This window comes from Pinus tabuliformis, chromosome 3_1 (genome assembly GCF_031772625.1).
Source record: "Pinus tabuliformis cultivar Carrire ecotype Pingquan chromosome 3_1, CPIR1, whole genome shotgun sequence".
Classification (NCBI taxonomy): Eukaryota; Viridiplantae; Streptophyta; class Pinopsida; order Pinales; family Pinaceae; genus Pinus; species Pinus tabuliformis.
The window spans coordinates 460,202,671-460,215,363 of NC_142301.1; the positions used below are offsets into that span (position 1 = coordinate 460,202,671).

At 39.9% G+C, this 12,693-nt stretch overlaps 1 protein-coding gene across 1 annotated transcript; it reads right to left on the bottom strand.

The window, feature by feature from the left end:
• Positions 1 to 873: 873 nt before the first annotated feature.
• CAO (chloroplast signal recognition particle component (CAO)) lies at positions 874 to 3,248 on the bottom strand. The gene has a single exon (XM_089411453.1). It carries the CDS (start codon positions 2,891 to 2,893, stop codon positions 1,526 to 1,528), a length of 1,368 nt encoding a protein of 455 aa, XP_089267579.1. The 5' UTR covers positions 2,894 to 3,248; the 3' UTR covers positions 874 to 1,525.
• Positions 3,249 to 12,693: the final 9,445 nt, after the last annotated feature.

The window sequence follows — 12,693 nt, forward strand, 5'->3', positions numbered from 1 at the left end:
TGTTTGGTCCACCGGCTTGGCATGATGTAATCATTGTAACCAACAGTCCTGTTGACCTATTATGGTCATTTGTTGGACATTAATAAAATTATCTTATCTTATCTTATCTTATCTTATCTATGTCATATTTATATCGCTACAGCTACCATATTTGAAGGGTAAAGAAGTCATCATATCCTCAGAGTTGTTTGAATCAAATGGATTTCAATTTATGTCTCTTGGTTCCTGCAGTAGCCTAATGTTCAGCCAAACCCAAACAACAGTTATAAACATTCGGTTAATCATTCATTTAAATCGGGAAAACACATCTTGCTAATTGGACTCCCTTATAACAAGACTGCTAGAGCTGACTCATGGAAGGCCACCAACTAGAGCAAAAATAGGCGATAATGCATGTAATACTGAACAAAAATAATTGCTATGAACATGAGCAAGTGGTTCTAGAGAATATGACCCATGGAAGTCAAATATTCTCAAAGTCAGCATAAATCTATTGCACTCAGTGCAGGGCCAGGGCTTATCAATGTGAACAACAGAATATAAGTTTCAACAAGGTGTTCTTTAAATCCTGGCATTATAAAATGGCACTATCAATCCATAAGACATGAGCTTGTAGTCTAGCTGAAAAGTTAAAAATTTGCTAGTTGATACAGGTCTCAAGTTCCATCCTGACTAGCAATGACAAAATTGATAACAGGCCTGACTATTGTGTTGGATCTCGTATTCGGAGGGTCGTAATGATTATACACGCTAGCTACAATTAGAATCCTTGCGCTTTTATGCAAATTATTGGATAGATAAATATTAACTTTGCAATAAGAAATACATAACCTGAATCGCAATATATTGGCATGTACCTGAACTAGTAGAAACTCAAAGAAAATCCACCAAAGGATAAATTCAAATATAATTTTGCTGGAAATAAACAATCCCTGGGAAGGTTGAAACCTAGAAACCATAACAGAAACTGCTCAAACGTTTACATCTGATGCAACCATAACAGAGAATGCTATACCATCAACCTAAGATGCAACCACAACAGAATATATACAAACAACACTTGATTTCCCTAGGACTGGAGCTGTCTGTCGTGCTCCCAGACTTGTTCTCGTCCAAACCAGTAAAACTCAACTCTTAAGAGAGGATTAGCCTGAAAACAGAAGACCTGTAGGGTAAAACTCTACAGTTCTCCTGTATAGTAACAAATGGTCAAACTGTACTATTGAAACCCGAGACAAGGTGAAGAACAAATCATCTTCTAAATTGACAACGCACATTTAAAGATTTGTATGCCATATCAAAGTTTTAAACAGCAATTAGATCAGAACCCTTCCATGCGTGACAAACAAACTTCATTAATCCCCCATTGGATTGATAAAGGAACGAACGCCATTCTCTCCAGTAACTATTTAAAGATACATCCAAATTGGTCTTCACAGAGACTATGCCAACTTCTCTGCATAGGAAAAAGAAGACTACTATCCCTGCTTTATGCAAAAGCGTGATGCCGTAATAGCAAAATGTGTCAAGATGAATCAATATTGTTTTCTTGTCTAATCAGTCTGTCCTCCACGTCTTTTACTGAGACATTTTCAAATTCAGCAACAAGATCTGGAGCCACATTCTCTAGAGGCTCCCATGTGGGCAACTCAATATCAGCCCATTTTACCAAATACTCTATCATTCCATTCTCTTCTCTCCTCTCCAAAATATTTTCAGCTATCCCATATTCCAACCCGGCCTCATAATCCTTCACCAAGTCCTCCCCAATGGACTCTGCTGCCAACCACTCCTCAGGAGCACCATCCTTCCACTTCACCAAATACTCCACCTTGCCTCCCACCCCAGTGCGCTTGTCGAGAACCTGCTCAACCTCTACATTTTCAAAAACTGAATCTTCTAGGACCTTAATCACACCTTCTAAGGCCAACCGCCTCGCGAACTGAAGAGGATTGGATCTCGAGGTTTTTGACAAAAGATCCCGTACAAGTACAATAGGATTTCTTCCCTGAGAATCCTCAATTTCTGGATCAGCACCCAGTTCCACAAGAGTTCTTACTGCCCCTTGCTTCACATATCCAGCAGCAATATGCAGGGCAGTGAAACCTTCATTGTCTTGTTTATCAAGGTCTGCGCCGGCATCGGCCAGCAACCTAATACAATTTTCAGATCCCAATCCAGCTGCAAACAGCAGAGCTGTTCTCCCATTCTCATCTATAGCATCCACATCCCTTTCCACATCTTCCAAAAGCTTTCTAAGATTGTTCTCGTCAGCTTTCTTAACAGCTGCCCACCATGGACCCTCATACTCTTCTACAACATCCCTAGCAATATTTGCAGAGGGAACCCACGTAGGCCTATGCCCATCCTCCCATTCTATCAAATACTGCATGTTCCCCCCAACAGCCCTGCTCCCAATTATCTTTTTCACTGTTCCAAATGCCTCTCCTTCTTCTTCTTCTTCATATTCTTCCCTAATCACATTTCCTGTTTCTATGTGCAATTCATTTCCAGAATGCCCATTATCATTCTCAGAAGCAACTAACCCTTCTTCGCTACTCACGCCTTCAATTGCAGTCTCTAAACCGTTGCTGCCTCTCTCTGAGATTTTACGCTTAACTGCCCTCCTTTGAAGGCTGTTTTCTGCTAACCCACTTGAATGATAAATGCAATTCCATGGTTTACATCGAATACACGTGTGGTTATCTGGATGCCCATTTCTAATAATGCAAAAACCCAAACCAAGAAAACAAGGATAAGGCAAAGAAGACCTACCAGATATGCTTGCTCTGTCTCTCAGCGAAAATCCGGAATGTGGGCATAGATACTGTTTTCGTATTGTACATCCCATAACAGCAGATGGGTACACTATTGTTTCCATGCCCAACATCATTTTTTTTTTTTAATGCGCCTCCAGTTGATCAAGAAAGCATCGTTGGCCACGATGATTATTCCAAATATTGATCATCAATCTGTGAAGTGGCCCTCTGTTTTTCACAGTGAGCAGGAAAAAGATTTCAATTCCATGAAGTTCATTGCCGAAACTAAGTCAGAACAGCGGGACACCTGAATGGCGAAACGAAGCCTCTTTCATGAATGTGTTTCAACCGCGATGATATGAAAGCAGACAAACTCTCATCTACAAGAAAATAAGATAAAATAAGATAAGGAAGAACTGGTCTGCTATTTTATTTGTGACCTGGATCCAGACAAGAGAATTGGGTATATTCGTCATCCTTCTAATGTCATGGCTATCTGATACTTCTTAGTCTATGTATCATAAAGTTTAATGTATATTTTGATTTCGAATTTATTATTAATATAATATAAAACCTGGTATATAAAAAGTAATTTAGTATAATGTTATTGGACGATAATGAATGATATTAATTAAAATTAAATTAGTTTATTGAAATGTAAGAAGGTAAGAGATTATTTAGAATTTTTTTTTTAAATAAGTTTTAAAGATTTTATTGTTTTTTTTTTAATAAGTTTTAAAGATTTTATTGATCAATCAAAAATGAAATACATTATATATGATTATAGTTTTTTTCACGGCATAGTGTGTCATATATTGATAGGAATATTTTTGAGATGTATGAGACCGAGGATAGCAAAGCAGACATAGAGGAACAAAAGAAATAATTACTAAAAAGAATCACCCAATTTGGGGCAGGTCTTTAGAGTGACTTTTCTTTTATTTCTTTTTTGAAACCTTGATCCCTTCCGAAGGTGGGTATATCAAAGCGATCTGAAGATTATCATTGTGTGCTGAGGGAGAATCATTGTCTGATTCTGAAGATGCCGACTCATGAACTCGCTTCAATGCGCTTGAAGAAGCATTATTATTCACTATCTTTGTGCTTGTTGAAGGAGCATGATTCACAAAAGGATACTCGAGATATTTTTGAGGAGTTAAAGTCTGAACCTTATCCCCCAAATACTTTTCATCATCAAATCCTTCATCATCCTTATCTGAATAATAGGAAGCCTCACTCTCCATGGGAGGCGGGTCACAGGGCTTCCAACTTCTAGTTCTGGAATTATGGATGTTCCACTTCACGTGAGATTTGAGCAGAGAGCAATAATTTTATAAATGGCCAATTTGATTATACAAGCGGCAGCAAAATGAAGTATTCTCATAGTCCAGCGCCTGGGTCCAATGAAAATCCCCTATTTTTAAATTGATTTGGTTTAGTAGCCCTTTAGTGATATCGATTTCAACACAAATTATGCCATAGGTGTAAACGCCAAGATACCCACGAGAAGCATCAATTGCAAGGAAACAACTCAAGGAGTTTCCAATGCCCTTAAAGACTAATTATTGCAACAATTGCGCAAGCAGATTAGGAATCCAAACCCATATTGACAATTTGGTAATGATTGTTGTAGAAGGGTGAAAATCTGGAAACCAATGGGTTAGGAATAGTCCAACATTTCCCTAGAACCATGACCCTTTAGATAAAAGTTTCTGGTATTCTTCCTATTAAACAAGCATCACAATGAAGAAGCCTTTGGAGTAGAGATTGCGGAATTTCTTCTAGGAGGCTGGGTGACTGGCTACCAGAATTGTGCAAAAGGCAGTTTGGGTTGTCTGGGAGGTAGGAATAGCTACTGGATCTGCGCAATGCACAATCCAGACTGGCTGTTGGCTACTAGGATTGCACAATGCGTAATCCAGACTGGCTGTTGGCTGTTGGGATTGCACAATGCGCATTCCAGTTGGGAGTGACTGCAGGCTCAAGGACTGCATTGCGCAATTTTCTAGTCCAGCAGTCACTGCCCCTTAGAAATGCACAAAATAGTCCTGGAGGGCAGTGTTGGGCAGAAATGTGCATTTTTGGAGAGGAAGGTAGAGCTTTCCTTCCCCAAATTACGCAATGCAGTCTTAATGAAGGCAGAGTCCGGGCCAAGGTTGGCCCGACTCGTTGACGGGCAACTGAAAGAAAATAAGACAGTGAATGCATGGCGACACTAAGTGATAGCATAAGTGATTGACATTGCATGCAAAACATGAATGAAAGATTCGTCAAACATATCAACATGCATGTGGGTGAAGCGATTCGCCAATTCGGCGAGTGTTCGTGCAAAACAGTTTCATGCATGCGAAAACAGTGAGATAGCAATGAAAACTTAAACAAAGCTAGGAAAAGCTAGTATACATGTAAACGACAACAAGCGTTCAAAGAAATCAAGCAAACAACACTCACACAAGCGAATACACAAAAAGCGATAGAAATGTTGAAAAAGACAAGTTGAGGCCACTTACCCATGAATAGCTGAGCCGGATGTGTCGAAGAGTCCTGGATGTGCTGTGGGATGTCAGAGCTCCAAGATAGATGTGAAAGAATATGCTCTGATGCATCGAATAAATAAGTTTGGTCTCATGACGTGCATGACACGAATCTAAGAAAAAACAACACTTGGAGGGGAACTTCTAAAACAACTTTGCACGTAACCCCTGACTGCTAAAAATATCTCCTTGAATAATGGGATGCCTTTTGCATGTTACCTTTTGTTATTCAGGGAAGAGCAAGTCATGCATGCATGCAAGTCAAGTTTCCTTGGTCCCGGGTGGAACTGGTCAACCGAACTGCTCATGCATGCAGCTACTCAACTATTTGAGAAAAATGCGGATTTCTGGCTGGGAGCTCGACTGACTGCCCATGAGGTTTGCGCAATTTCTGGGCAGAGCAGCTGACTGCTACCTAGATTTGCACAAATTCTGGGTTGAGAAACCCTGTTGGGGAAATTTTCGCAATTTCTGCTGGGAGTGTTGGTTGGCAGAATTGCGCAATTCTGGAGCCTAGCAAGACGCCAAACAAAATTGTGCAATTTTTGGAGGGAAGGTTGGTTTCCCTTCAAAAATGCGCAATTTTCTTGGGGAAGTTGCTTAGCCTGCATCTGGACGAAGTCTGGGTGGACAATATATGAGGGGAATGCATCAAGCTCTACTCGACAGGCTGCCTTTGTGCATGAAAAACATTGAAGCTTGTGTACTTGACGAAGCAAGACAAGGTGATGTAAAAGGTTGGTAGGGAGGCTCCAAAACAGGCTAAGGAAAAATTTTGGAGGGTGGTTGTAGCCGCTACAACAAAGTGCCAAGTGTTTGCTAAGAGGTAAAAGATTCCCCCCCCCCAGTTCCAGTACATGTGGAAGAACCTTTTAGATAGTGGGGACTAGATTTCATAGGAGAAATAAACCCACCATCCAGTGGCCAACACAAGTGGACATTGACAGCCACGGATTATTTCACCAAGTGGGTAGAGGCCATCCCTGCCAGAAATGCTATGGACTCAGTGGTAATTAAATTTATGGAGGAGAACATATTATCTCTCTTTGGTTGTCCCTTCAAAATTATCACTGATAATGCTCAGGTCATCAAATCTGCCAAGTTTATCACCTTCTTCCAGAAATTTAGTATCATCATTGGGCACTCCACTACATACTATCCTCAAGGTAATGGCTTGTCTGAGTCCTCAAACAAAATTGTGGTGAGGGTGTTGAAGAAGACCATTGTCGAGAATCAGAGGAACTGGGACTCCCAACTAAAGTTTTCCCTATGGGCCAACCGGGTAAATCCTAAACGATCCACAGGGAAATCACCTTTTGAGCTAGTGTATGGTAAGGTTGTGGTCTTCTCGATCTAATTAGCGATGCTGGTGGAGAAGTTACTACAAGAACAAGAGGAAGAGCCAAGTGCCTGAACATGAAGGATAAATTAGTTGGTCGAGCTTCATGAGAACATAGAACAAGTGGGGGCCAAATTATCAAATTACCAACAAAAGGTGAAATCCATGTTTGACAAGAAGACCGAGGATCGGCCTCTTCAACCAGGATATTTAGTGCTCCACTCGGACGTCCAATGGGAAAACAAAGGTAAACAAGGAAAATTTGATCCACTATGGTTCAACCCTTTCAAGATTGTAGAAGAAAGAGGAAATAACACGTACATGCTTTAGATCTGGATGGTGAATCTCTGGAACTACCGGTAAATGGTCAGTTCCTTAAACTCTATTTCCAAAACCAGAGGTACCTATGTCACACTCATTGTAAATATCGGTGTGTGTATTGTAATTGTTATATGAAATTTTTAGTTTATGTTGAAAAGTCCATTTCCAAAGAATTATCGTTTGTTTAGAAATAACTCCATGCCCAATGGAAGGAAGGCTACTGGTCTACAGGTTCTCAGCACCTTACCAGCAAGGCATTGTCCCCAGTTGGATCCAATGTTGTCACTCACTGCATTAGAATTTTTCAGTTGATCAAAGTTTCCAAATATCAGTGAAGTTTGAATCTATCTCTCGGGACACATAAGCACTCAAATGCAAATCAGATCCTCTCCATCGCATAGTGCTTGGAATAAGTTTTCCAATGGTAGGTGGAAGTCCAAAAATGGACTCCTGGATCAGAAGTTAGAACAAGTTAAAGATACCCTTTAGAAGCTAGAAAACAAAGAAAAATTGGCTAAGGGTCACTTGCATTGCAAATCGCAATCAAGGCTTTTCTCGAGCAGCAGCAGTGGAAGGCAGCAAAACTGGCGATTGGTCGATCGTCGATATCACAAATCGCAAGTCGATGACTGGAGGCCCATGGGACATAATGCATCGACGATTCACAGTGTAGAGCGCTGATATTGCCTTATCGATGATCGCAGGTGCAAAGGGGTGGCACACAAGCACTTGATCATGAAAATCACTGAATGCCGACATCTTGAAAATCGCCGAAATTTGGGCTTTAGTGATAAAGCACTGGGAGGGGCCGATTTTATTTAACAAAGGCATTCAAGGAAAGACCAAGGGCGGATGGGCCCTTTTCTCTCTCGTCCAGGGGGGCACATGGCAGAATCCTATTGGTCTTAAGAATACAGGGCGCAGCTGATGTCAGCATGACGTGGTAGTACAGAGCACACGTGGCACGCAAATTCAGCATTTTCAGGGGTCCTATGGGGGCATTTTTGGGTGACACATGTCACCAACAATGTAAAGTTTGAAACGGGAACTGATACTATTACCCGTTTTGTAGAGATAGTAAAAAAGTGACCAGATTTTGAAAAAGGGTGATGCATAACACACATATTTTTTTAGAGCATAATGTTTGGCACTTTAAATAACGATACGATTACCCGTTTCGTAGGGGTAGTAAAAACGTGACCCGATTTTGAAAAGTGGTGATGCATAATACACTTCTTTTTTTTCGGAGCATATTTTTGACACTTTAAATTTTATTATGTATCAAATATAAATATTTGTTTTTAAATGTTAGTGATTTTCATGCTGATTTTGAATCGTGTTGATGCAACATACATTTTTTCTAGAGGACTTATTTTTCACACTTTAAAATTTATTATGTCTAATTTTTTTTTGAAATTATAATTACTTAACGAATTTTCAAGTTGTTGTTTTTTTTTTTAATGTTGATTACTTAAAAAACAAATATAAAAATATATATATATAAAAGACAAAAAAAATTATCTCATAAACCATAAAAGAAATTGGAAAAAAAAAAAAAAAAAAAAAACAAAATTTAAATATATATAATTAATTAAGTAAGTAAAAATAAAAAAATTTAAAAAAACATTAACAAAAACTAGAAAATAAATAAATAAATAAATAAAAACAAACTACATTAACAAAAAAAAATTAACAACAAAAAAATTAAAAAACTAGTAAAATTAATATTCAAAACATTTAAAAAAAAACGAAAAACAAAAATAAACTTAAATTAAAAAAAAAAATATATATATATATATATATATATATGAAAATTTTAGAAATATATATATCTTTTCAAATAAAATAAAAAAATATAAAAGCAAAAAAATTTAAAGTTAATATATATATATATATATGATTTAAGAAAAAAAAAAAATTATTAAACTTTAGCTCTTTTATTTCAAAACAAAAAAAATTTAAAAATTTAAAAATTTTGAATTTTTTTTTTAAAACAATTTTATTTTATTATATATATATAATTTATAATTATGAGAAGAGCTTCGGCGTAAATCATATATAGAAAGACCTTTGTCGACGCGTTTCGAACCAGCAAGTGTGGCTCATCGTCAGGACAAGTTGAAGAAATAAATCCAGCTTTGCATGTTAAATAGTCTGAGCAGGGCCTCCAACGGCTATCTAGATCAACGGCTAGCTTTGACTTAGGGACATTCAAAAAGTCAAATTGATCATTAAAAGGAAGATGACCATACCTATATATAAATATATAATTATATAAATGAAATAATTTTAGAAGGTGTTTACATTATTAATTAGTTAAAAATGTATAATTTAATAATTAAAAATTTTAATTAAATGGGAATTAGTTAAATTGAAGACCTAACTTTTGTATAAAATATAAATAGGGTAAATGTAAGATGATAGTTAAATAAAACAAACAAATAAATAAATAATAAAAATAAGCAAATAAATACATAATAATAATATATCTTCAACTTGCTCGCTGCTGCTGCTCTGCGCGCGCGCGCGCCTGAGCCTGCCCTCGGCCTGAGATCGCTTCTGCTGCTGCTCATTCGATCAGCCTCATGGATCCCCCGGATCCGCCTGGTGGGGATCCGGATCTGCAACAAGCATTTTCCAATCTGGTTAAATCGCTGCCTCAGCAACGACCAAGGCCAACAGCAACCAAGTTCGTAAAGAAACTAGATGTGCTACAGGAAGTTCATTTGCCTCCGACCATTCCTCGCATGGCAGCCATCTCACTAGCGGAGAAAGGATTAATCGGCCAATTTACAGGACTATGGCCCTCACCCAAAACTGTGCAAAGGTGGGTTGAGCGAAACTGGGCAGACAAGATCCAAGGGAAAATATCCATCAGGTTCTGTGGTAGAGGATACTATACCTTTCACTTTGAAACTAAGGAGGACAAGGACCTAATCTTCAGAAACGGGCCTTACTTCATGGATTCCAGGGGTCTCTATCTCAACAAATGGACCTCGGATTTCGATCCAGAGCTAGACATTCCAAGTGCTGTTCTTGTCTGGGTCAGGCTTCCCCATCTCCCTCTCCACTGTTGGGGCGATGACTCGGTCAAAGCAATAGGAAACGCGGTCGGAAAATACATAGATCGCAGTGAACCCAAGGACAACATGCAAGCCTGTGCGCGAATATGTGTTGAAGTTGATCTGGGGCGCGGACTACCGGAAGCAATCAAACTGAAAGTAGATGACTGGTGCCACATTCAACAGCTGGACTACGAACAGATACCCTTCAAATGCAAGGTATGTCACGAATATGGACATTTTGCTAATAGATGCACCAAACTTATAAATGTATAATCTACAGAGCAAGAAGGGCAATGGGAAATGGTTAAAAGAAAAAAATCGACTCCATCCATGAAGCAAGTAGAATCTGAAACCCCGGGGCCTTCCCATCAGCATCCCATTCATCCTCAATCATCCCATCAGCAACCCCCCTCGTCCTCTCAGCAACCCCCTCCTCATACCCCCTCCTCACCCCCTCGACCCTCGGACCCCTCCATTCCTCCTTCTTCCAATCCTTTTGCATCCCTTTCTGAGGAAGATCCCGAGCAGGATCCCCCTTCAGCCGATCAGCCTCTCCATCCCTCACCCTCTCATTCTTCCCAGCCCTCCCTTGATATCAACTCCACAAGGATCACCAGAAGTTCATCAAAGGACCATGGAGCGTCCAGTGACATTCCAAAAAAGCATGGGCCTGGCAGAAAGTCGGCTAAACAACAGAGAGAAGAAAGTGCACAGAAAGATATAGCAATGGGATCCAAGACGCCTATAGAATCCTACATCCTTGGACACTCAGACAAGGAAAACAACAACAAAGGCAAAGAGAGGCGAGCACCTCTCCACACCACTGGTAAATCATGATGAAAACGCTATCCTGGAACAGCAGGGGTCTAGGGCACCCCTCCAAGAAAGCAGCCCTTAAGGAACTAATACAAAGTGAAAAGCCCAAAATTATCCTTATCCAAGAGACAAAGCTTGATCAGTCCGAAATCAATCGACTCATTAATCAACAAAAGCATTACAGCGGTTGCACCAGTGAAGCAAGAGGAGCCTCAGGTGGCATCCTAACAATGTGGGACAACAGCAAATGGAGCTGCAACTTCACCAAAATTCACCAGAACTGGATTAGTGTAAAACTAGAAAGCAAGGAAAATGGAACAGGGGTTAAAATATACAATGTCTATTCACCGAACCACTACAGGGAAAAAGAAGTATGCTGGAACACACTGGAGACAAATATAGAAGAAGACCATGACAGCAATCTCATTCTAGCAGGGGATCTAAACCTGGTCATGCATACCAATGAGAAAAGAGGAGGAAACTTCAATTCAGACCCATTCAGAAACCGGCTTGAGCATATTATGCAGGAGAAAGATCTGGTAGATGTAAAACCCAAGAACCGAAGGTACACCTGGAGCAATAGGCGCCTAGGAGCAGGCAATATTATGGAAAGGCTTGACCGGTTCCTCATCAACATCACATTCCTATCCACCTTCTCTACCAGTCAGTCAGAAATTCTCAACACCTCCGCCTCGGACCACTATCCAATCACGCTTACCTTGCATAGTCATAGCCAGCTTGGACCCCTTCCCTTTAAATATTCTCCCCTCTGGAATCGAATCTCTGCAGCTAGAGATGCGGTGTGGCAGGCTTGGACCCAGCATGTGGAAGGCTCCCCGACATATATCTGGGAAACAAAGCTGAAGCAAACTAGGCAGGCTCTTAAATCATGGGCAAAGACCAACTACCAGGAACCAGAGCTGATAAAAAAGGAAATAAAAAAAAACCTTGAGGTAGTACAACAAAATATTGAAGTTGTTGGACTCTCCCAACACGCAAAAGAAGATGAGATAAGACTGTATACCCAGCTGAGGCAAACAGTTAGAGATGAGGAGATTAAATGGAGGCTAAAGTCAAGACAGTTATGGCTGCGTGAAGGAGACAAAAATACCTCTTATTTTCACAAGAAAGCTACAGTCAGAAAGGCAAGGAACACCGTGAGCACAATTAAAGACAGTGAAGGGAACAACTACGAGACCCAGGACTCCATTAAAGAAGCAGCAACCACTCACTTTAAAAATCTGCTAACAGAGGACAAAAGTGAAGAGGACTATTCAAGTTTACTTCAATACATGACTAGGGATGTCACCCAAGGAATGAACAGCAAGCTCACGCAAGAAGTAGAAGAGGAAGAGGTTCAAAAGGCAATCTGGAGCCTCCACCCGGACAAAGCTCCAGGCCCAGATGGGTTCCCAATCAGTTTCTACAGAGAATTCTGGCAGCTGATCAAAAAAGACCTCCTAAAGATGATACGCTGGGTCCTTCGGAAAGGCAAATTGGGGGGTTACACCAACTCAACCTATCTAGCTCTAATTCCTAAAGAGAACAGGCCCTCTACCTTCTCTAGATTTCGACCCATATCCCTATGCAATTCTGCATACAAAATAATTACAAAATTTTTGTCTTCAAGACTCAAGCCTCATCTCCCCTCATTAATCTCAGAAAATCAAGGAGGCTTCCTGCCCAATAGACACATCTCTGATTCCATTCTTCTCGTGCAAGAGGCCATCCATTCTAGTATAAGCCGAAAGGAAAAAGGTTTTGTCCTAAAACTAGACCTCGCCAATGCCTTTGATAGGGTCAGACACTCCTTTCTGTTTGTTGTATTACATAAAATGGGATTCAATACTTCCTTCATT